The 24,446-nt window shown below is 43.3% G+C and overlaps 1 protein-coding gene across 1 annotated transcript in view; it reads right to left on the bottom strand.

The window, feature by feature from the left end:
- The window catches only part of LOC143962680 (dynein axonemal heavy chain 3-like), a 2,426,925-nt gene that overhangs the window by 521,133 nt on the left and 1,881,346 nt on the right, over window positions 1-24,446 (bottom strand). Inside the window, exon 57 of the mRNA XM_077472045.1 lies at window positions 11,942-12,106. Within this exon, the coding sequence (XP_077328171.1) occupies window positions 11,942-12,106 (165 nt within the window). The remainder of the gene's footprint in view (window positions 1-11,941; window positions 12,107-24,446) is intronic.

Raw genomic sequence — 24,446 nt, forward strand, 5'->3', positions numbered from 1 at the left:
GACATGGTAATGGCCTGAAGGGAGTTGGGTAAAAAAGCAGTTGGGTAGTGTATATTGTGCTAGAGGCACACAACACCCACTAACTCCTGCAGATGCCTTTATTATAGAACACCAGAGATAAAGGGGTATATACAGATGTATACTGTGCGGTGCCTGAGGCACACACAACTTCCAATAACTCCTGCAGATGGCAAGTGGGCTCAAATAGAGAAGAGCTATGTAGGTGGATATAGCGGTATGTACTGGGTACAGAGCACACAGACAGCATGCACTAGCTCCTAACACTACTGACTGCAAGCTCTATTATAAAAGATAGATCACTAGCTATATAGGTGAGGTGAATATAGCGGTGTATACTGCGGTCAGGGCACGCAGACAACAACCACTACACAACAGCAAGATCGAAAATCGGCCGAAAACGATCGGTGTGTACTGTGTTGAAGGTACACAGAACACCCACTGCTTCAGACGCCAACATACTACACAAGGCCGAAGCTCTGGCGGCCTTATATAGTGTGGGGCGTGCACTACACAGCCTGAGCTATGATTGGCCACAGGCATCCTGCCTGTGGTCAATCATGGCTCTCCTCGCTGCTGGCGCTGCGATTGGCCAAGCATGCGGGGTCACAGTGCATGCTTGGCCAATCATGAGCCAGCAATGCACTGCGCCATCGCAGTGCATTGTGGGCCGTGAGCGCCACATGAATTTGGTGCGAACGGACCAAAATGTTCGGACTTCGCCGAACGGACGAACAGCCGATGTTCGAGTCGAACGTATGTTCGACTCGAACACGAAGCTCATCCCTACTCCACAGTGTAGATCATACACTGGTAATAATTTTGTCCTGTACCATATTCCTGATACTTTCTTTCAAAATCAGTAAAGATGTTTTTGTTTTTTCCATTTTGCATCTTTTGTTTGTGACAATGATGGTATAATTTATGAGGTATGGTTGTCCAGCACTAAAACAGAATACAAAATAGAAATCAAATATTACTACATTAATGCTGTACATGACATATATTAATTCTGTACATTTTTCACATTATCGTATTGAAAATTGTCTGAAGGAAGCAATATTTTATTTTTAAAGCAACAGTTTTCTCACTTTTTTTTCTTACACTATGGGAGTTATTTACTAAAGGAAAATCCACTTTGCACTAAAAGTGCACTTGGAAGTAAAGTCGCTGTAGATCCGAGGGGGACATGCAAGGAAAATAAAAAAACAGCATTTTAGCTTGCACATGATTGGATGATAAAATCAACAGAACTTCCCCCTCATTTCAGATCTACCCCTTAGATTTAGAGCAACTGCACGTCCACGTGCACTTGCAGTGCAAAGTGGATTTGCCTTTCGTAAATAACCCCCTACATGTGTTATGGGCAATAAAAAAACATTTTTCCATCAAGAAAATTAAATAATATGTAAACCCAACATTTCATATTCCTGATATATACCTGCTGTACCATGTATTTTTATGAAAAAGCATCCTGTTTTCTTTGTATTGCTTCCTTTGTGTGAAATATCTAGTGTTCCTGCCAGTCCCACTGCTTTCCTGCTAAAAACTGACAACACTAGGCCTGAGACCACAGCTTGGTCAGTTCTCTAGCTGTGCATTGAACTCAGCCTGCTCTCCCCCAATGATCAGACTTGTTCTGACATGCCCCCTCCCTGCAAAGCCATTCACTGTGAAGATCAGTGTTCTGCTGTTTCTCTGCCCTTATCTCTCTGAGCTCCTTATGCAGCTGAGAAGATATCACTTATAAAAAAGGGGAAAAAGGTGTTTAGAATGTTTTTACATCTATATACGAATGATTTTCGTTCCATTTCTATATTAAACGGAATGTGTTTTACAAGGTATGGGCAGGGGAGGGCTGGCAGCCTTAGGCCTGGGGGGCAAGTCCAGTCAAGTGGCCCATTGAACCACTGAATCAGCTCACCACTCATCTACACCACATTGCCCCAAAGAGAGAGACTGCTTGACACTGCCTGCACAGAGAGAGACTGCTTGACACTGCCTGCACAGAGAGAGACTGCTTCACACTGCCTGCACAGAGAGAGACCCGCTTCACACTGCCTGCACAGAGAGAGACCCGCTTCACACTGCCTCCACAGAGAGAGACTGCTTCACACTGCCTGCACAGAGAGAGACCCCGCTTCACACTGCCTGCACAGAGAGAGACCCCGCTTCACACTGCCTGCACAGACCTCGCTTCACACTGCCTGCACAGAGAGAGCAGTCACTTTCTGTGCAGGCACTGTGAAGCAGTCAGTCTCTGTACAGGCAGTGTGAAGTGGAGCAGTCTCTCAGAAAGAGACTGCATGATTGCCCCCAGAGAGACTGAGAAAAAGAGCTGGCCCCTTCCCCACACCCAGTACACAGACCAATGAGACTGCAAGAAGATGAAGACTAAAGACTGTGCTGTCACTGCCACCACACTAAGCACTACCTGTGGAGTCCGGAGCTTCTCTGGTGAGTGAGCACCACACCACTGGGCAAGCCAAGCAAGCAGAGTAGCTGAGAGTCACAGTGAGCGCAGCAGGCTAAACACGCAAGTCCTGCTGTCTCCCCGGGCATGAACACCAGATTCACCAGGGTGCAGGTTCCTCCTGTCTCAATTGCGGATAGTAAGAAATGCACATGCAGGCGCATGCCGGAGCACCGGCCAGATTAAGGGCATTGTGGGCCTGGTGCTGCAGTGGAGCAGGTTTAGGAGTGGCAGGGATATGAGGTAAGTAATGTCATATCCCAGCTCTTGCCCAGACTTGGTCACAGCCCCACAGGGCTGTAATGTTAGGGAAGCCCAGAACTTGAATTACCAAGCTTCCGTAAGAGCCGTGTGTCGGTGTGTGCTCTGAGGTGAAAGTTTCCAAGCCATTAGAATATAGTGATCACTGCTGGCAGCTATAGCAGCCAGCACTGATCGCTAAAAAACATAAAGACACGCTGGTTGTACTGTCAGTTGATGGAGTCAAATTCTGTACAACCAGTCTGCACAGAGATAGATTGAAATGTCTGCTGAACCGGCAGAATTTCAATCTGTCTATTGTGGCCTAAGTCCACCAGTCTCTGGGTTTAATAATATCCTCAAATCTTCTGAAAGGGGGGCTCTACAGGTGTAGAAATTCACTTTGAACTCCACCTTATTTCCAGAACTCTCTTTAGGGTCCTTTAACACTGAAGGCGCTGTACAGGCGTTTTAGTGCTAAAAAAATAGCACCTGTAAAGCGCTTCTTATGCCACCCCAGGCTTCTCACTGGGGCGGTGTGCTTGAAGGACATTCTGAAAAGTCCAGCAAGCAGCATTATTGGGGCGGTTTGGGAGAGGTGCCCAGCCCATTGAAATTAATGCAACACGGCCATTTTTAACACCTTCTTTGGCCACTAGTGGGGGTTAAAAGTGCCCTGCTAGCGCCACTAAAACAATGATAAAGCGCCACTAAAACGAGCAGTGCTGTACCACTACCGCCAACATCGCCCCAGTGTGAAAGTACCCTTTGGTATTAGATGTGCAAACAAAAAGGTGAGACCACATCTAATACCTACAGAGAGTAATGGAAATAAGGTACAGTTCAAAGTGAACTGTGTCATTACCTGCAGGGATTGGCATTTAGGGGGGTTAAAGCACCTGTCAAATGCCTCTGAAAAGTGACCTGAGCATGGGTCACTTTTCAGAGGAGTGGCAGTGGCTGCTGCAAGTGAATACAAGCATAGGCTCACACTGGTGTGCTGCGGTTTGGCTGCAGTGCGGGTGTACTGGCGGGTGTCACACCCACTAAGACTTCTTTTAGGTTACTCATTGTAATGCAGGACGTTTTGTGCACTTTCAGAACATGCAGTAAAAATGTGCATCCTCTATGTCCCAGGGGAAACATGCAGGATGACTGCCAGTACACCAGAACTGCAGCCAAACTAAAGCATGTCAGTGAGAGCCCTCATCATACCACCTAGGAGGCACAGGCTGCTAGAAAAAAAACTCTTTGGCTGCAGAGAGGAGGAGAGAGGAGGAGCTCACTTACTTGGATGGTCCCAGCCTCCCAGGAGCCTCACTGGATTCCAGCCAACTGCTCAGATTGAGCAGAGAGCAGGTCCAGCCTCTGCCAGCCAATGGTGTGGAGTAGGGAGGGGCTAGGTGGGGCTGTGCTGTGTAACACAGACTGTCAGCCCTGACATGAAGACATCGCTGGCTGACAGTACTGGACTCAGCCAGCTCAAGAACTGTGCATGTTGCGGTTTTGAGCTGATGACACAGCAGCCTTTGCCACCGCATATCAGAGCAGCCCAGGGGGAAATTGCATCCCTGCCCCCTGGCGCAGCCCTCCCCTGGGTATGGGTACACATATACTTTAACAAATAAGGCCCCACATAAATGAACACAAGAGTATACAGTATATAGGAGCAAATGAGACACTGTATATTTATACTTGTCATTTAGGGGTATGATACAAGAGCAATAGTTCATTATTTATCTTTTATAATGACCTATGATATTTTACTGGCATTCTTGTTGTGATGCGGCAAGCAGTAAGGACTTACACTATCAAATTATGATGGCATTCTGGTTATCCAAAGAAAACATTTCTATGCATTTTATTAAAAATGCATTGGTTTTAGAACAAAAAACAAAACAAACAAAAAAGTCCTAACATTTCCTATTCCTACCATGGTTTGTGATGACATCTTCAACACCTCAAACCCAATGATTGATCCATTACCAAGGCAACCAGATGGCCAGAGGGGATTATTGTTAACAGTAATTAACTGATATTAATTTACAAGTTCCGATGGTTCCAAGTGTCAGAGCATGATAACAACATTAGTAACATTTTATATTACACATATGTTTAACTATCTATATATTTTTTTATATTACAGGATTCATGCTGATCTCCATCTCATGAAGTACATTTATTAACAAATACATTTATAGCATCCAGAGTGGCCTAATATGTAAGTGTAAAATTGTGGAACATATAATAACATATAGTTGTGCGTCTGATAGTTCTATTAGGCTAGGTTTACATTTATACAGCTATAAACAGCTAAAACTTGTCTATACTTTTTACTTTTTTATGCTTTTGTTCTTATAGTCACAGAAAAGAATGAGCAAGATCATGGGTTATCAGATGGTTTTTAAGTTGAATCTATTAGGGATAAATTCAATGAGTGGAGGCCGTGTTTGCTGGCAGATGGATGATAAAGTGAATGGATTGTCTGAATGCTTTGTGCTTGGTTTTGATGCGCAGAGTCTGGTAAGGAGGACTTCGGAGAACGCAGTGGCATGAAAGGTTGTGGATAATGAGAGTGTAGAGTGTTTGTCATGGTAATACATTTATGGGGGGGTTGTAATTGTATATGGAAGAAATTAGAGTAGAAACATGGACTTTATAGGCACATGTATATATTAGGTAAAAAATTCAAAGATTTTAATAGGATAAAGTTAACCTCCCTGGCGGCATGATCATTTCTGATTTTAGGTGCTGAAAGCGGTACCATTATTTTGCATGGAAATTTGGCGTTTTATATTGTAGGCCTGTAATTCTTAGGAATAACTCATCCCGGGTATGATAGTAGTTTGAAACACAAAATTATAAATTATAATATAATAAATAACTATAAATAATTATAAAAAACACTGAAATTTGCTCAGTTGCAGAATTGTCACTGTCATTAGATTTAGTGTTTTTATGACGAATTTCCCCAGAAATCGCTATCGCTCAATTCTGCAACTGATTATAATTTATTATTGCTGTTTTCTAGCCGGTCTATAACCACTTTTGACATAAAGGGACACTGGTTGCTATGGACAATCTCCAAATTCCAGGCAGAAAAAACTGTATTTATAATATAAAACTACATGTAGGGCACTGGACATACCACTAGGAACTAAGGAGTTTTGTAATTTTTTTTATACAATACTGTAATCTGTAAGATTACAGTACTGTATGTGTATTTTTACTTTTTTGAATTTGGTCCCAATTTCTGCTCCCGTGCTTCGCAACGTTGCAGGGAACGGAGCTTGGCGGCACTCGGGCACTGTGTGAATCGAGCAGAGGATGGCTCGCACACACAGCGGGGAGGACATCGCAGGATCCAGGGGACAAGGTAAGTAAGCCTCGCTCGGGGTTACCGCTTATGGTACTGAAATTCCACCCTGAGCCAGACTCTGGAATACCGCCAGGGGGGTTAAATGCATTGTATACAAACACATTAAAAAACATATAATTGAGGACTCGCATAACACCTTTAATATATATATCTATATATATATATAGATATATATATATATATAGATATATATATATATATAGATATATATATATATATAGATAGATAGATAGATAGATAGATAGATAGATAGATAGATAGATAGATAGATAGATATACCACATGTAACAAAGACAAAGGTTTGTAGCACGTAGAATGATATAAATCCAATGGTTGTTTGGAGAGGTTGAGTCGTGTTCGGAGGTCGCTCAGAAAATCGCTCTAGACACTGCCGTGTTTCAGCCACTCATGAAAGAGAAACGGCCTAGACATTCGTGGACATCGCTGGACAGAGATGGGGCTCAGGTATGTATTAGGGAAGCTAAGGGGGGCTGCTGCACACAGATGGTTTGTTATCTTAATGCATTGAATGCATTAAGATAAAAATCCTTCTGACTTTACAACTCCTTTACGTTACAGTTATATAGGATGTAAGTGGCTATATAATGTAATGTGTTACAAGATGTAAATCTAACAATTTAATAAGTGATTATATGGTAAAAATGTTGATTATGAAGTTATTGTTTCTCAGTGTTGTACTTCCCTTAAGAAGAACATGTTTTAGCTTGTGTTCGAAACACATTGGATAATTCCAGTTGAAGCCAACTGTGGAAGTGACATGCCAGTCAGTAAACAACTGGTTGTACCACTACCTGCTAAACATATTTTTATTTTGATTGCATGTCCCCCTCGGATCTACAGCGACTTTACTACCAAGTGCACTTTCAGTGTACTTTAAAGTGCACTTGCAGTGCAAAGTGGATTTTCCTTTAGTAAATAACCCTATTGTCTCTTAACCACTTCAACCCTAGAAGGATTTACCCCCTTAATGACCAGGCCATTTTTTTCTGCATCACTTTAACTGACAATTGCCCCACCAATAGAGCTTTTTAATGGTGGTATTTGATCACCTCTGCAGTTTTTATTTTTCGTGCTATAAAGAAAAAAATACTGTCAATTTAGAAAAAAAAATTTAGCGGGACTGTCACATTGCGGTGGACAAAAAGTGACACTTTTTGGGGACCAGTGACATTATTACAGTGATCAGTGCTAAAAAAAATGCACTGATCAATGTATAAATGGCACTGGCAGGGAGGGGGTTAACACTAGGTGGCTATCAAGGGGTTAACTGCATTCCCTGGGTGTGTTCTAACTGTGTAAGTGATGTTCCTGATCATTAGGAACAGCAGATCTCGATGTTGTCCCCTGTCAGAATGGAGATCCGTCTTGTTTACATGTTCCCTCCCATTTCTCTTTGTGTGGGCACTCCCATTGCCCGCATCAGGCACGCTCCCACACTATCTATTGCATAAAACGACATACAGGTATGTAGTTTTGCACAATAGAGCCAACCTACAGCAGTATATGTACTGTGGCTGGTCGGCAAGTGGTTAAACATACCACCGTTTTTGTGTACTTTTAAGAAAACATTATGAATATAGGGTTCAATTCACTTTTACGTTTATTGCATGCAATAAGGGTATCATATTACTCATTTGCATACATTATCACATGCGGTAAAGTCTAATTTATAAAAAAAAATAAAAATGACGATTAGGAGATAGTTACTGGGGGAAAGAAATGTGCCCATAAAAATTGCTTTAAAATCTCTTAAGTCTAATTCACAAACAGAACAGAGAGTAAAAAAGCATGCGATATTTAACACTAGGGTTTTGCTGATGGTATCACATGCGATATTTGCAAAAAAACAGCGCAAGGGTGGAGTGGACCCCCACACTGTTTTTTGCAAATAGCTGGCTGCTAAGGAGCAGGCCTGGAAGCCAGCAATGGAATCCTTAACAACGGATGACTCATCAGCTGTAAGCTGAATGTAAAAAAAAAAGCAGACAATTAAAAATGATGAAGAAAAAAACAGCATGGAGTCCCCTCCAAATGCACACCAGGTCCTTCGGGTCCGATATGGATTTTAACCCCTTGCCGCCAAGCGTACGCAAATGTGCATACTCGGCTTTCGGGGGTTATACGGGGATGATGCCCGCAGCTGCAGGCATCATCCCGTTATCGTTTTTTAGAGCCGGCAATCGGCTTTCCGAGCATAACAACCGATGCGGCTAAAAGCTGCTTGGCTGTTATAAATCGAAGGAGCGGGAGGGGATACCGGGCTTACCGGGGCTCCCATTCCATCTGGAGCCCCGATCAACAATCCACCACTTCTGGTGGCCAGGGACAGACTGGATTGAAGCTGTAAGCGGCTTCATTCCAGTCTCCTGATCGTAAACAAGGAAATGACGCCAGTAAACTGACCCCTCCATAAAGAGTACCTGTCAACACCTAATACTGTCACACGGGATGTTTACATTCCTTGTGACAGCAATAAAAGTGATCAATTTTTTTTTTTTAAACAATTTATTAATTTTAAAATAAATTAAATAAATAAGAAAAAAAATGTTTTTAAAGCGCCCCTGTTGCCGCAAGCTCGCGCAGCAAAAAAAAACGCATACGGAAGTCACGTCCGTATATGTAAACAGTGTTCAAATCACAGAGCGAGAGCAATAATTCTAACACTAGATCTCCTCTCTAACTCTAACCTGGTAACTGTAAAAAATGTTTAAAGTGTCACCTATGGAGATTTTTAGGTACCGTAGTTTGTTGTCATTCCATGGGTGCGTGCAATTATAAAGCATGACATGTTTGGTATCTATTTACTCGGCGTAACATCATCTTTCACGTTATATAAAAAAAATTGGGCTAACTTTACTGTTTCGTTTTTTAAAAAATCATGAAAGTGTCCCTTTTCCCAAAAAGTTGCGTTTAAAACACCACTGCACAAATACCGTATGACATAAAATATTGCAACAATCACTTTATTCTCTAGATTCTCTGCTAAAAATATATATATAATGTTTGGTGGTTCTAAGTAATTTACTAGCAAAAAATATGGATTTTAACTTGTAAACACCAAATGTCAAAAATAGGTTTAGTCATGAAAGGGTTAAGGGGAACCCCACACCAAAATTTCATTTGTAAATCCACCGTCAATCCATCATCAATCACGCTGTCTGCTGCACCCAAAAAAAACCCCCCAAAGCTGATAAAGGCTGGCTGCCTACTGCAGGCTCTACCATTTGACATTTTGTATAATATATAGGTAAGGGGCAGGGCCACCTGGCAACGTCACCTGGTGGTCCCGACCCTGATGTGATGTCACCAAGCCAGCATGCACTGGTCCCTGACATCACAAGGGGGCTGGCCACCAGGTGGCGTAGCCAGATGGCCAGATGGCCTCGCCCCTTACCCATATAAGAAATGTCAAACGGTGACGCCTGCAGTAGACAGCCAGCCTTCAAAGTTAAAACGACTTTGTTTTTTTTTGTTTTTTGGGTCGCAGTGTGGAGGGCGGAGTGATTGACCATGGATTTACATCAGGGGACACAGATTTTTACTTTTTAATACCGTATATACTCGAGTATAGGCCGACCCGAATATAAGCCGAGGCCCCCAATTTACCCCCAAAAAAACTGGCAAACTTATTGACTCGTGTATAAGCCGAGGGTGAGACATGCCTGTCCATCCCTGTGTGTGTGTCCGTCCATCCCTGTGTGTCCGTCCATCCCTGTGTGTCCGTCCATCCCTGTGTGTCCGTCCATCCATCCCTGTGTGTGTGTGTGTCCATCCATCCATCCATCCCTGTGTGTGTGTGTCTCCATCCATCCATCCATCCATCCCTGTGTGTGTGTGTCTCCATCCATCCATCCCTGTGTGTGTGTGTCTCCATCCATCCATCCATCCCTGTGTGTGTGTGTATCCATCCATCCCTGTGTGTGTGTGTGTCTCCATCCATGTGTGTGTGTGTGTCTCCATCCGTGTGTGTGTGTGTGTGTGTGTGTGTGTGTGTGTGTGTGTCCAGCCTACCTGTGTCCCGAGCCTTTGTCCCGAGCCTCCGTCCCGTGCCTTGCCTCCTTGCCTCCGTCCCGTGCCGTGCCTTGCCTCCGTCCCGTGTCGTGCCTTGCCTTGCCCCCGTCCCGTGCCGTGCCGTGCCGTGCCTTGCCTTGCCTCCGTCCCGTGCCCTCTTCGTCGGCGCCTCGGCGGCCATTGTAAAATTCAAAAGCTGCGCCGCCGCCTTCGCCTGTGATAGGCGGAACACTGAATTTCCCAGCAGCCTGTGTTCCGCCTATCACGGACATCGTATCATCCTCGTCCGTAGTACGAGGATGATACGATGTCCGTGATAGGCGGAACACAGGCTGCTGGGAAATTCAGTGTTCCGCCTATCACAGGCGAAGGCGGAGCCGGAGGCGCGGCTTTTGAATTATAGAATGGCCGCTGTCTGTCTGCTCGACACGCTGATCGAGCGGGCAGACAGCGATGACTCGAGTATAAGCCGAGGGGGGCACTTTCAGCCTCAAAAAAGAGGCTGAAAATCTCGGCTTATACTCGAGTATATACGGTACTATTTTTTTTCAAAAACTGTATTTGTGTGTTTTTATTACTTTGGAATACCTTTTTGGTGAATGGGTAGGGGTACTATGTACTCCATACTCATTCACATAGGAGCATCTGGGATCTGGGGCTCCCCTTCTTAAAGGGGGCTTCCAGATTCTGATAAGCCCCTTGCTCGCAGACCCCTACAACCACTGGCCACGGTTGTGGGGATGAGGCCAAAGGGCCTGGTATGCATTGGGGGGCCCACGCTGTTTTGTTTTTTTTTATATATAATTTTTAATTGCAGACATTTTTTTTTTACATTTAGCTGTCAGGGGGAGGGCCTGCTGACAGCTTATGAGTCATCTGTTGTTAAGAACGCAGAGGCCGGCTTCCTGGCCATTCCTTAGCAACCAGCTCAATGCAGTTAATTACCGCATTAACTAATGCGGTCATTACCGCTAAATCAAACAAATACCACATTCAGTATTTAATGCAAAATGCTTAATGAATTGAACATTTGCACAATTGTTACTGCAAGCGGTATTTTACCACATTTTATTAGCCATTATTTAACTCTTAGTGAATTGACCCCATAAAGATGACTTTTGTATTTTTTTAAGAAAATGTCTATTCTCTGTCTTCTTTGGTTGCTGACAAAATCCTATTGGAGGTGTAAAACAATTTAATATTGATGGAAGAGGGACGGTGGCAAATTGATATGGTGAAATCATATCTAGGTTCACATCTATATGTTTTTTAGTGCATTTTCAGATCCACAGAAATGTACTACAATCCATTAAACCTTACTACCTATGGGTCCTATTCACATTTATGCAGTTTTTCTGCAACACATTTTTTGGAAAGGTGCAGGGACTTTATTTTTTATATGCAGCAGGTGTATTTTTGACTCCATAGACATCAAAAATGCATGTGCATGATTTTTTGGTTCATTTTCCTACAAAACAGCAGACACCTCCTCCTAGCAACATGAATGCCAAAAAAAAGCAAAATGCATAAAAAATGTACATGAAAAAACACAAAATGCATGTGAGAACGTGCTGCAAAAATGCATCAGACGCAAATGTATAGATGTGAATCTAGCCTTATACATTACACTATATTCAATATTTCTGAGAGTAATAAAACTATCATCCCATGTATGCGTGAATATGAGGCTAAGCTGTTCCTATACTATATTAAGATTGATCTCAACAATGCATTCCCTATACAAATGTAACTAGATGAAACTTTGATGCTTACGAAGAATCTTAGGACACAGTCGTTACCTTGGCAACCTTGTCATAGACTTCAATGGCCCTGACCCAGCTACAAAGCCCTTCACAGGCTGAAGAGACATTCTTAATGACAGCTGGCTGGAACTCCGGATTGCTGATAAAATCTCTTCTTATCTGGGCAATAACCTTTGGCGGAATATTGTCTTTATCAAATTCCTAGGAAACAGAAGAGCAGTAATTAAAAACAAATTCAGAAATCTTCTAATAAAAAAAAAATAAAAAAATTCACAGATATGATGTTTTCCTAATTAAAAAAGTGATTAATACACAGAAGTCATTTATGCTGACAGTTACCGTAATAGTCAAACAACAATGTTCTATAACATACAATTAAATAATGTGAATAATTAGGTAAATCCCATGGAAAAATATTTGAACATGCAAACATTAGGTCTTCATTTAAACAGTGTCTACATATAAAGGTGACACGCTTAAATAAGAAAAAAAAAAAAAAAAGCATACAGTGGAAAAAATAAGTACACCCTTGGCATCAAAAGCTGTTATTGTCCCCTATAGCAGAAGTTACTACTTGTAGACATGTTTTATAACTGCCCACCAGTCTCTGACATGAACTGACATTTTTGCTTACTTCTCTCTGCAAAGTGTCAAAAGTTGCAAGATGTTTGTGAGTTTCAAATCATACTGGAGACAAATCCATACAGGAGACAAGTTTCAAAATCTCCCTACAAAGTTCTATGGGAATCAAATCAGGGTTTTGACTAGAGCAGTCCACAATGCTATATTTATTTCTTTTTTGAGTCATTCCTTTGTGGATTTTCTATTGTAATTAGCTTGCTTTTTTAAAAAAATGTTTGAAAGACTCATTTAAAGTGATTGTAAACAATCACCTGGTAAAACAACCCATTCAGTTTAAAATAGAAATGAAAGACAAAACATTTTTGTACAGATTTACAAAATAATTATAAATACATTTTTTTCCCCTTTTTTTATAAGTGATCACTTTTTCTCTGTTCCCTCTGTTCTCAGCTGCATAAGAACTGGGGGGAGGAAAAGCAAGAGTACACTGAGCTTCTCATTGAAAGGCTGTACAGTGTGTTTGTGTGTGTGTGGGGGGGTGGGGGGTGGGGGGTGTCAAGACAAGTCTGATCATTGGAGGAGAGCAGGCTGAGTTTACAAAATAGCTAGAGAACTGACCATGCTGTGTTTTCCTGCTTAGTGTGGTTTGTTTTTAATAGTAAAGCAGAGCTGCTGGCAGGAACACCCACCAGGGATTTCACACAAAGGAAGCAGTACAAAGAGAATACAAAACTTTTTCATACAAGTGCATGGTACAGCAGACACTTATCAAGAATATGAAATGTTGAGGTAACAAATAGGGATGGGCGAATGGTTACCATATTTTCAACAAATAGGGATGGGCGAATGGTTCAGTCAAGTTTGTGACATAATTCTAATGACATGAAGCACTATTCCTCCCACTGACACCAACAATGAGGCACTATTACTCTCACTAAGACCAAGGATAAAGCACTACTACTCCTACTGACCACAAACCCTGAGGTCATGTTTATTCTTACTGATGCTCGGCTTAAGACATGTTCTACCACCCCTGGCCACAGTTCAGCCCCCCTTAAGTCTGTAGCATGGTAAACTGGCCCTTTATTTGAAAAGTTTTGAGACCTCTGATTTAGAGCATGAAAATGAATACAGCATGTCAATTTCCATGGGGTATACTTCCCTTTAAAAAATTCAGGATGTTTGAGTTTAACTCCTCTTGGGGTACATATTGCGTATTGTTTATGGTATTATTTGGGCACCATTGATTCACACTCCAATGAAATAAGAATTATTTTAATAAACGTTGCTTAGTACTTGTTTAGGTATCCTTTGTGTTAAAATGTTATAGAATATTCCCATACAGGGAAAAAGTAATTTTTAAGTATGTCTCTTTAAGGAATAATGCAAGGTGGGGTTTCTCCTGCCTATTTAATGTTTTGCTTGGCAGACTATTACACACCTTAATAAAGTCCACGTGGAAGTTGTTGAAACATGAGTGGAACCCATATCTGACAGACTTCCGAGTGGATGCTGAGAATTCAACAAGGTTTAGCTTTCTGCTTTAGCAGTTATGCAGTCAGTGCAGCTGCTCATTAAAAAAAAAACCTTATGCCGCGTACACACGACCGGACTTTGACAGACTGGAATCCATCGGACAATTTGATCGCGTGTGGGCTCCAGCGGACTTTTTTCCCCAAAAGTCTGGCGGACCTAGAAATAAAACTTGCTTCAAATCTTTCCGACAGACTCGAGTTTCCAGTCAAAAAATCCGGTCGTCTGTGTGCTAGTCTGATGGACTAAAACCGACGCTAGGGCAGCTATTGGCTACTGGCCACGAACTTCCTTATTCTACGTCATCACGTTTGTATCTGTCTGGCTTTTGGAGTGATCATGTGTGGCCAAGTCCGTTCATTTAAAAGTCCGGCGGACCTCAGGTGCAAAGTCCGTCGGATTGTTCACCAGACCAAGTCCGTCAAAAAGTCCGGTCGTGTGTACGAGGCATAATACTCATCTAGATGGATGCTGCATTGATACAATGTGGCATCTGTCCCACGCAGGATCTACACTGATAACTGAGTGAGCAAACACTGCTGATCGTTCGGTTTCCCCCACTTATCAGTCTCCAAGTCATGACTGTCACTGAAGCACAGGACTGGGGAGGGAGCAGCTGGCTTAGACTCCCAGTGGTGCAGTTGGCAGGCTGAGCCAGCTGCCAGTCCAGGCATCTTGGTGGATCCTGGCTGTGAATTTGGGATCGTTCTCCAGCCTGGAACAGTTGAGTGCAGACAGCCGAAAGCAGGTTTTAGCATGCTGCTGGCTGAAAATTGGTCATGGGAGTGCAGAACAAATTGCTTTAGATGTGATTCTCCTTTAAAAAATGCTGAGATCTCTGTATGCCCATATTTCAACAGCATGTCCTGAAAATGTTACATTGCATGGCCAGCAGAAATGACGCGTGATAGTACTGGCATTATTTTAGTCTCCTGTCCCAGCAGAAACTCTTTTGCGATACACAGTGCAGCCATGTACTAGAGGAGACAGAGATGATACAATGTTTCAAAGCTTTAATTTCACTTCACTGATAACCAGGAAAGACATCAGTACTGTGAGTTTGCTATTATCATATGCCCTATATCGGTACGGCATGTCCCAGCAATCTGGCACTGTGTTGCTAGCAAACAAGAGTAGAAATTAGTTTAAGTCTGTCTGCATTTTTTCTTTTCTGCTGGGTGGAATTACATACATTTTCTGTTATCGCCATTGCTGGCTAGTCTGCCTGTGTATGCTCATCATTCTCTAACAAGTAACGGCAGTGTAGCTGTGTACTGTTGCTGTCTGCTGAAGTTTGTTTACACACTGATCTAATAGAAAGTAGGCATCTGTCAACCGATCAGTGAATTGAGATGAAACTAAACATACCATCCTCTTAACCAACAGGCTGTCTGCACATAAAAACACAGGATCCTATTGCGCAATACTAGATACATTGTGACCTGTGGATTTGGCAGGCCTTGTCTCTGCCAAATTACTATATACTTGTAGGCCTAGTACTGTGTTTTTCATTTATCTGACATGTTTTAATTTTAATTCACAGCATAATGGATTTGTTACATCAGGGCAAGTTACCTTTGGGGTCTTGAAGCTTTATGATCACACTTGCATTTGATTTTCATTACAGGCAGTCCCTGGGTTACAAACACGATAGGGCCTGTAGGTTTGATCTTTTGTTGAATTTGTTTGTAAGTCGGAACAGGTTTTAAAGGGTTTGTAAACCCTTGTTTAAAAAAAAAAAAAAAAACATGTCATACTTACCTCCACTGTGCAGTTTTTTGCACAGTGTGGCCCTGATCATCATCTTCTGAGGTCCCCCACTGGCTCTGATGGCTCCTCTTTGCATTGGTAAACCCCCTGGGAGAAGCGCTCTCCTGGGGGGTAACTTTGCGGGCACACTCCCAAGACCAGCATTGACGTCTATAGACAAAGAATGCTGGACTCGGCCCTGCCCCCGATGCCCGGCTTGGATTTGATTGACAGTAGCAGGAGCCAATGGCTGCACTGCTATGAATCTATCCAATCGAGAACCCAGGTAGAGAGGAAGAGCGCGTCTCCGCCGAGGGAACGAAGGGCACAGGTGAGTAAAATGAGGGGCTGGAGGGCTGTTCAGTGTCAGAAGTTTTTTCACCTTAATGCATACATTGTGTGGGCTTCATCTGACTTTTTCCGTCGGAATATCTGACCAACAAATTTTGAGAGCTGGATATAAAAATTTTCCGACAACATGATCCGATCATACTTTGTCCAATTGTTTGTAGAGAATTCGGATCGGACAAATTGGCACGCATGCTCAGATCAAATTCCTAGACCAAAGCTATTGGCTACTAGCCTGAACGTAGTCCCGTCGTAACTAAATAACGCCATCACGTTCCGAACGCTCGGATTTTCCGACAACTTTGTCCGACCGTGTGTATGCAACACCAGTTTCGGACAAAATCCATCGGACAAAATTTGACGGATTTTGTTGTCGGAATGTTTGACCATGTGTACAAGGGCTTACAGGTCACTGTCAGACAGATGTACTGCCAAATTCTAGACAGAGCAATGCAATCTAAAATTTTAAGGGGTTATTTGTACAAAACGTTTAATAAAGTTTGAGTTAAAGTAATTTGCTGTGGATAACAGTCAATAAAATGGCTTTTGAAATTTGAAATATGGAATTGAAACAGCATTCATTTTATGCTTAAAAGTCTTGGAACCTATTAATGTCCTTTCCTGAATCTTAACAGGAAACTATACTGATTGTGTAGGTCAATTTTGTTTTAATTGCCTAAGCGTATACATTATTGAACATAGTTTACTGTATATCTGATTTAACTAAAGATTTTCAGAGTGCCGTTTACCTTGTTATCTGCAATAGAAGAAACATAATACTCACTTTTTTGCTGGTTCATGCCTCATACATGCACTCTCCTCCAGTGTTTCAGCTTCAGTAAGCATGTTCAACACCCAGAACTTCTGGGACTGTTGGATGCCTGTCTCCTATGCCACACCCCTTAAATTGTTCATCTGACTCTTATGTCACTGCTGAGTCCTGCAGTTACATAGAGTCAAAGAAAATGGGACGTAGTGGGGGACATAAGCATTCAATGACCCAGAAATGTTAAATGCAATAGAGGATTACCAAGTCTGTTGTGCTGACACAGAATGAAGGTATGAGACCAAGAGAGGTAAGTATTTGGTGTTTTCTTTGTTCTTGGACTGAACCTTCTTATACATGTTGAGTTCTGATGCACTTGTGAGTGTACATTTCAGCTTGGAATGTAAAAGGAGTTGTAAACCCTCGTGTTTAGGATGCATTAAGGTGAGAAAATTTCTGACACTGACCAGCCACCCAGCCCCCCCCATTTTACTCACCTGAGCCTGTTCGTTCCCATGGCAGAGATGCATCCTACCTCTCTGCCCATTATCTCGGCTCTTGATTGGATAGATTGATAGCAGCGCAGCCATTGGCAAAGCTAACTGCACAGTGGAGGTAAGTATGACATGTTTGTTATTTAACAAAAAAAAAACAAGGCTTTACAACCCCTTTAAGCTCAGTATATAACAGTTTTTTTAATGTTTTATAATGGTTGATAAGGATACAGAGAAAATGTAAAAAGCAGTCTAAAGCCAGGATTGGCCAATCCCCAGACGACGTCCACTTGTGACAAAACGCTGCATAGGGAGGTGCTTTGAAGTCATCACGTTTGCCTCATTGGAGGTGTAGCTTTGCGGAGGACAGCGAGCAGGGAGAGTGTTATGGGACACCGATGATTTTATACCACGTTATATTGCAACTTTCTTGTAAGTGCGATCTATTTATTTTTATTAAATTCTTTATTTAAATACTACACAATGGGAGCTTTTATTATTTTTATTTCCTGAGTGGTACCAATCCAGGATCAGCAGTATTGTGGCTTAGGTTTTTGGGAGACCGAATTCCCTGAGCTTGCTGAGACCAGTCTATTGGTCTTTGGAGTCGGTAAGGAGAATATTTGCTCACTTTCTGGGTGTTTTTCCACTTGGCAAAGGGATTTCATACTCACTGATCTTCGTTGGTAATTCACCTAAGGACTTGTATCTATGGACTGATGTTCACTATATTTTCACTTTTTGGGACTCTTTGGGGCTTAATTCTAGTGTGCAAATCTATTATACTTAAGCAGAGTTTGTGCTATTAATCCAGCATATTTCTTGATATATTATTATTTATGTAAATTTTTCTTTTGACTATTGTTTTATCACTTAGCGCTGCACATATTTTTTATTTGTTATATATATATATATATATATATGTGTATATATATATATATAAAAGATAAAGACACACGTGCAAACCAAACACAGAAACCATGAACAAGCAAGAATGCAAGTAATACATAGCAACCCCAAACACCTAATCTAACTAACTAACTAAATATTATATATATATATATATATATATATATATATATATATACATACACACACACACACACACACACGGAAAGGGAACACATATATAACAACAAGGCAGGGACGAAAGACAAGGGAAACAGGAGGCCAGATGGAGGAAGCAGAAGCAAGGGGGACCCGGGGCAGGAATCAGGGGGGACAAGTCTCAGGAACCAGGTACAGGAATCAGAGTCCTGGACAGGAAGCGGATCAGGAACGGGTTTCAGGCAATGGATCAGATCAGGCAGGGACAAGGCTTGCAGGGAGGAATTCTGAAGCAATGAGCCTCAGTGAAGGGCGGGCTTATATACTCCCAGCAGTTCCACATCAAGTGCAGCTTGATCACTAGAATGGTGGCCACCAGAACTGCACCCTTTGATGCCAAAAGAAACAGTGAAACCAGCAGGCGATCCAAGCAATAACACTGTTCCTGACAGCCCCCAAACCAGGGATTTCAGGCATAGAAAGGCATAGAAAGGTTTGTTTGATACCAGGATGTCCAGAATTTCTTTCATTCATGGTCCTATTGCAAAACTTCTTTACACAATTCTTGAGGAACATACAAAGTATTAGACGGAACAGAAAGATTAGGAGGTGAACGGGATTGAGCAGCTAACAAGTTCCTTTGTAAGATAGTATCCAGTTGAGCAATAATTAATTGAGGAGAAACTATATGATCTGGAGGAACTTGATTATTCTCACAAGGGAACTGCAGAGACAGGGCATCAATCTTGATGTTCTTAGTATCCGGAATATACGTTACCACAAAGTTGAACCGAATGAAGAATAATTGCCTCCACGGGAGAGATGGAAGGCTGAATAAAACCCTTTTTGAGACTGTCTTAGATGTATTCCCCTATAGCCTTGATCTCTGCAAGGTAAAGAGGATAGGTTCTCCCTTTAGGTAGAGGAGTACTGGGAAGCAGTTCAATAGTACAGTCATAAGGGAGGTGTGGAGGGAGCCCCTCCACGTCTTTTTCAGAAAATGCATCAGCAAAATCATCAAAGGCATCAGGTAATTTAGGGTCGGTAGACACCTCATGAATGGACACTTTAATACATACTAAAGTCTGGGGTTTTGTCTGCAGAAAATTGTGTGTACGAGGCTTTAGGGTAAATTTAAAAAAATGAAAGGTGCCATGTTTTAGAGATACGGTAACAGCCAAAGAATGGTACAATGGTTGGAAAATATGTAAGCACTTTGAGTGGGGCCTGGGGAAGCATTGTAAGAGGGGGAGTTAAGTCAGTTGAACTTGGTCACTATGTTAGAGGAAGAGATGAGACATATATTATTCTGAAAAAAAATTGTTTAATAGGTTATACCTTGTAGACCACCATCATTCATATTCTCCTGAGAAAGTGAATGAACTTCATGAAACACATAGAAAAAAACAACATAGCATACAGAGGCGTAACTAGAAACCTCAGGGCCCCGGTGCAAGAAATTAGGAAGGGCCCCCCCCCCCCCGAAAAGCATGATTTTGATACTATATTTTTTTCCACTGTACAACAAAGTAAAACATTTCTGTGCAACCTGTGTCCCCAGTGGAACCTGTGTCACCAGTGCAGTGGTGGTCCTGGAGAGGGGTGGTGGTACTGGAGGTGGGTGGCGGTGGTGGTACTGGAGGGGGGTGGCGGTGGTGGTACTGGAGGGGGATGGTGGTACTGGAGGGGGGCTGGTGGTGGTACTGGAGGTGGGTGGCGGTGGTGGTACTGGAGGGGATGGTGGTCCTGGTGAGGGGTGGTGGTACTGGAGGTGGGTGACGTTGGTGGTACTGGAGGGGGGTAGTGGTCCCGGAGAGGGGTGGTGGTGGTACTGGAGGGGGATGGTGGTCCTGGAGAGGGGTGGCGGTGGTACTGGAGGTTGGTGGCGGTGGTGGTACTGGAGGGGGATAGTGGTCCTGGAGGGGGATGGTGGTCCTGGAGAGGGGTGGTGGTGGTACTGAAGGTGGGTGGTGGTGGTACTGGAGGTTGGTGGCAGTGGTGGTACTGAAGGGGGGGTGGTGGTACTGGAGAGGGGTGGCGGTCCTGGAGAGGGTTGGCGGTGGTACTGGAGGGGGATGGTAGTACTGGAGGTGGGTGGTGGTGGTACTGGAGGAGGGTGGCGATGGTACTGGAGCGGCATGGTGGTCCTGGAGAGGGGTGGCGGTGGTACTGGAGGTGGGTGGCGGTGGTGGTACTAGAGGGTGAGTGGTGGTACTGGAGAGGCATGGTGGTCCTGGAGAGGGGTGGCGGTGGTACTGGAGGTGGGTGGCGGTGGTGGTACTAGAGGGTGGTGGTACTGGAGAGGCATGGTGGTCCTGGAGAGGGGTGGCGGTGGTACTGGAGGTGGGTGGCATGGTGGTGGTACTGGAGAGGGGGTGGCATGGTGGTGGTACTGGAGAGGGGGTGGCGGTGGTCCTGGAGGTGGGTGGCGGTGGTACTGAAGGTGGGTGGCACAGTGGTGGTGGTACTGGAGGAGGGGTGGCGGTGGTACTGAAGGTGGGTAGCACGGTGGTGGTGGTGGTACTGGAGGAGGGGTGGCGGTGGTACTGAAGGTGGGTAGCACGGTGGTGGTGGTGGTACTGGAGGAGGGGTGGCGGTGGTACTGAAGGTGGGTAGCACGGTGGTGGTGGTGGTACTGGAGGAGGGGTGGCGGTGGTACTGGACATCAGGATCCCCAGATACCCCCCCTTAATTTAGGGTCCCCAGAGAGCCCCCCTTACTTTAGGGTCCCTAGACAGTCACCCCCCTTAAAGAGGTTTCTCTGTACCTTGCTGGACTCCGCCGTGCACCTTGGCCCCTAGCAGATCTCTGTACCCCCCCCCGCACCTGGGGGGAGGCAGCGATCAGCAGCTCTATGATGTTGATGGGCGGCGGGATCTTCCTGAGTCTCTGCACACACTGGAGAGGAGTCAGCACGGCTGTGAGTGAAGAGCGTGTCTCATGTAAACAGCAGCACAGAGACACCGGCACTCGGGAGTGAAGTTTCATTTTCCCTTGTCCTCTCGCAAAACACACAGCTGATCCTGCTCCCCCTTCGGCCCCCCCTCCCCTCCTCTCCTCTCCTGTGTTCTCCGCGGGAAATGTGAGCTTGTTAGCTTCACACCTGAATGCCCGCGGAGAACACAGGAGAGGAGAGGAGGGGAGGGGGGGCCGAAGGGGGAGCAGGATCAGCTGTGTGTTTTGCGAGAGGACAAGGGAAAATGAAACTTCACTCCCGAGTGCCGGTGTCTCTGTGCTGCTGTTTACATGAGACACGCTCTTCACTCACAGCCCTGTGAATAGCAACCACGCCGGGCCCCCCCGACAGTGATGGAATTCCAGGGCCCAGTCGCAACTGCGACTGTTGCGACCCTGATAATTCCGCCACTGATAGCATACACTGTATTAAGCCTATATGGTTAAGTACGATATTGAGAGGGACTTTGAATTGAAGGAGTTTTTCACTATTATGTACATGATGCAATATACTGCCTATATACATTTTACAGTGGATGTGTATTACATGTTTTATACTTGTAATAAAAAAGTGCAGTATAGAAGGAATCATGGCACTCTCTTAAAGTGGTTGTAAACTCTAATGAAAAAAAAAACACCCTGAAGATAAAGGCATAATGAGTTTGTATGCATAGCAGAATAGCTCATTATGAATTACTTATCCGAGAACAAAGCTCCCACAGCCGTCCTCATCTGCGACATCTATCCTGGAGCTTACATCGCGGTTCAGGTGCTGTGATTGGCTGGAGCCACAAGGATGTCACTACCGCGCATAGGGCTAAGGCACAGTACAACTGAAGCAACGGCACATACGTGCCATTGCTTCAGCTGGCTTAAGTGCGCATGTGCCTCATGATGTCGGCACATGCAAATACAGGGATATCTCTTAAACTGTGCAGGTTTAGAAGATATCCAGTACAGCTACAGGTAAGCCTAATTATAGACGTGCCTGTAGTTTAAAGTGGTTGTAAAGGGTTTACAACCAGTTTAATATTTTTCCAAAACCACCTAAGCGAGAACTTGGAGTAGAAAGAAATTATTGTATTTTTCCTAGGATTGAAGACCAAAAAAAATTGTGAAGAATATCAGCTCCACCTTTTAAATCTTTCTTGGATAGACTGCAGTTTCTGAGTTAGAGTGCAAGAACATACAGTAGCTACTGAAAATAAAAAAATAGTGAATTTTTTAGGAATCTGCATATGAAAAAATGTCACAGATATATACCACAGATAATAAGTACAGTCAGGTCCATAAATATTGGGACATCGACACAATTCTAAACTTTTTGGCTCTATACACCAACACAATGGATTTGTAAATGAAACGAACAATATGTACTTTAACTGCAGACTTTCAGCTTTAATTTGAGGGTATTTACATTCAAATCAGATGAACAGTGTAGGAATTACAACAGTTTGTATATGTGCCTTCCACTTTTTAAGGGACCAAAAGTAATGGGACAGATTAACAATCATCCATCAAACTTTCACTTTTTAATACTTGGTTGCAAATCCTTTGCAGTCAATTACAGCATAAAGTCTGGAATGCATAGACATCACCAAACACTGGGTTTCATCCCTGGTGATGCTCTGCCAGGCCTCTACTGCAACTGTCTTCAGTTCCTGCTTGTTCTTGGGGCATTTTCCCCTCTGGTTTGTCTTCAGCAAGTGAAATGCTTGCTCAATCGGATTCAGGTCAGGTGATTGACTTGGCCATTGCATAGCATTCCACTTCTTTCTCTTAAAAAACTCTTTGATTGCTTTCACAGTATGCTTCGGGTCATTGTCCATCTGCACTGTGAATTGCCATCCAATGAGTTCTAAAGCATTTTCCTGAATATGAGCAGATAATATTGCCCGAAACACTTCAGAATTCATCCTGCTGCTTTTGTCAGCAGTCACATCATCAATAAATACAAGAGAACCAGTTTCATTGGCAGCCATACACGCCCACGCCATGACACTACCACCACCATGCTTTACTGATGAGGTGGTATGCTTTAGATCATGAGCAGTTCCTTTCCTTCTCCATACTCTTCTCTTCCCATCACTCTGGTACGAGCTGATCTTGGTCTCATCTGTCTATAGGATGTTCCAGAACTGTGAAGGCTTTTTTAGATGTTGTTTGGCAAACTCTAATCTGGCCTTCCTGTTTTTGAGGCTCACCAATGGTTTACATCTTGTGGTGAACCCTCTGTATTCACTCTGGTGAAGTTTTCTCTTGATTGTGGACTTTGACACACATACACCTACCTCCTGGAGAGTGTTCTTGATCTAGCCAACTGTTGTGAAGGGTGTTTTCTTCACCAGGGAAAGAATTCTCTGGTCAGCCCACCACAGTTGTTTTCCGTGGTCTTCCAGGTGTTTTGGTGTTGCGGAGCTCACCGTTGAGTTCTTTCTTTTTAAGGATGTTTCAAACAGTTGATTTGGCCACACCTAATGTTTTTGCTATCTCTCTGATGGGTTTGTTTTGTTTTTTTCAGCCTAATGATGGCCTTCTTCTCTGATAGTGACAGTTCTTTGGATCTCATATTGAGAGTTGACAGCAACAGATTCCAAACTCAAATAGCACACTTGAAATGAATGCTGGACCTTGTATCTGCTCCTTTGTAAATGGGATAATGAGGGAATAACACACACTTGGCCATGGAACAGCTCAGCAGCCAATTGTCACTTTACTTTTGGTCCCTTAAAAAGTAGGAGGCACATATGCAAACTGTTGTAATTCCTACACCATTCACCTGCTTTGGATGTACATACCTTCAAATTAAAGCTGAAAGTATGCAGTTAAAGTACATCTTGTTTGTTTCATTTCAAAACCATTGTGGTGGTGTATGGAGCCAAAAAGATTAAAATTGTGTCACTGTCCCAATATTTATGGACCTGACTGTATGTATGCACAAATTTACATTTCAGTGGTGGAGTGGACATATTACATCTGGAAATAAAATATTAGCGTCTTTTTCTAAAGAGCTGCACAGCCAGGATTCAGTCATACATTTAGTATGCTAAACCAGATTGGCTTTTCT

This window comes from Lithobates pipiens, unplaced genomic scaffold, assembly GCF_037356315.1.
Source record: "Lithobates pipiens isolate NorthernLeopardFrog02 unplaced genomic scaffold, aLitPip1_a1.2 Scaffold_8, whole genome shotgun sequence".
Taxonomy (NCBI): domain Eukaryota; kingdom Metazoa; phylum Chordata; class Amphibia; order Anura; family Ranidae; genus Lithobates; species Lithobates pipiens.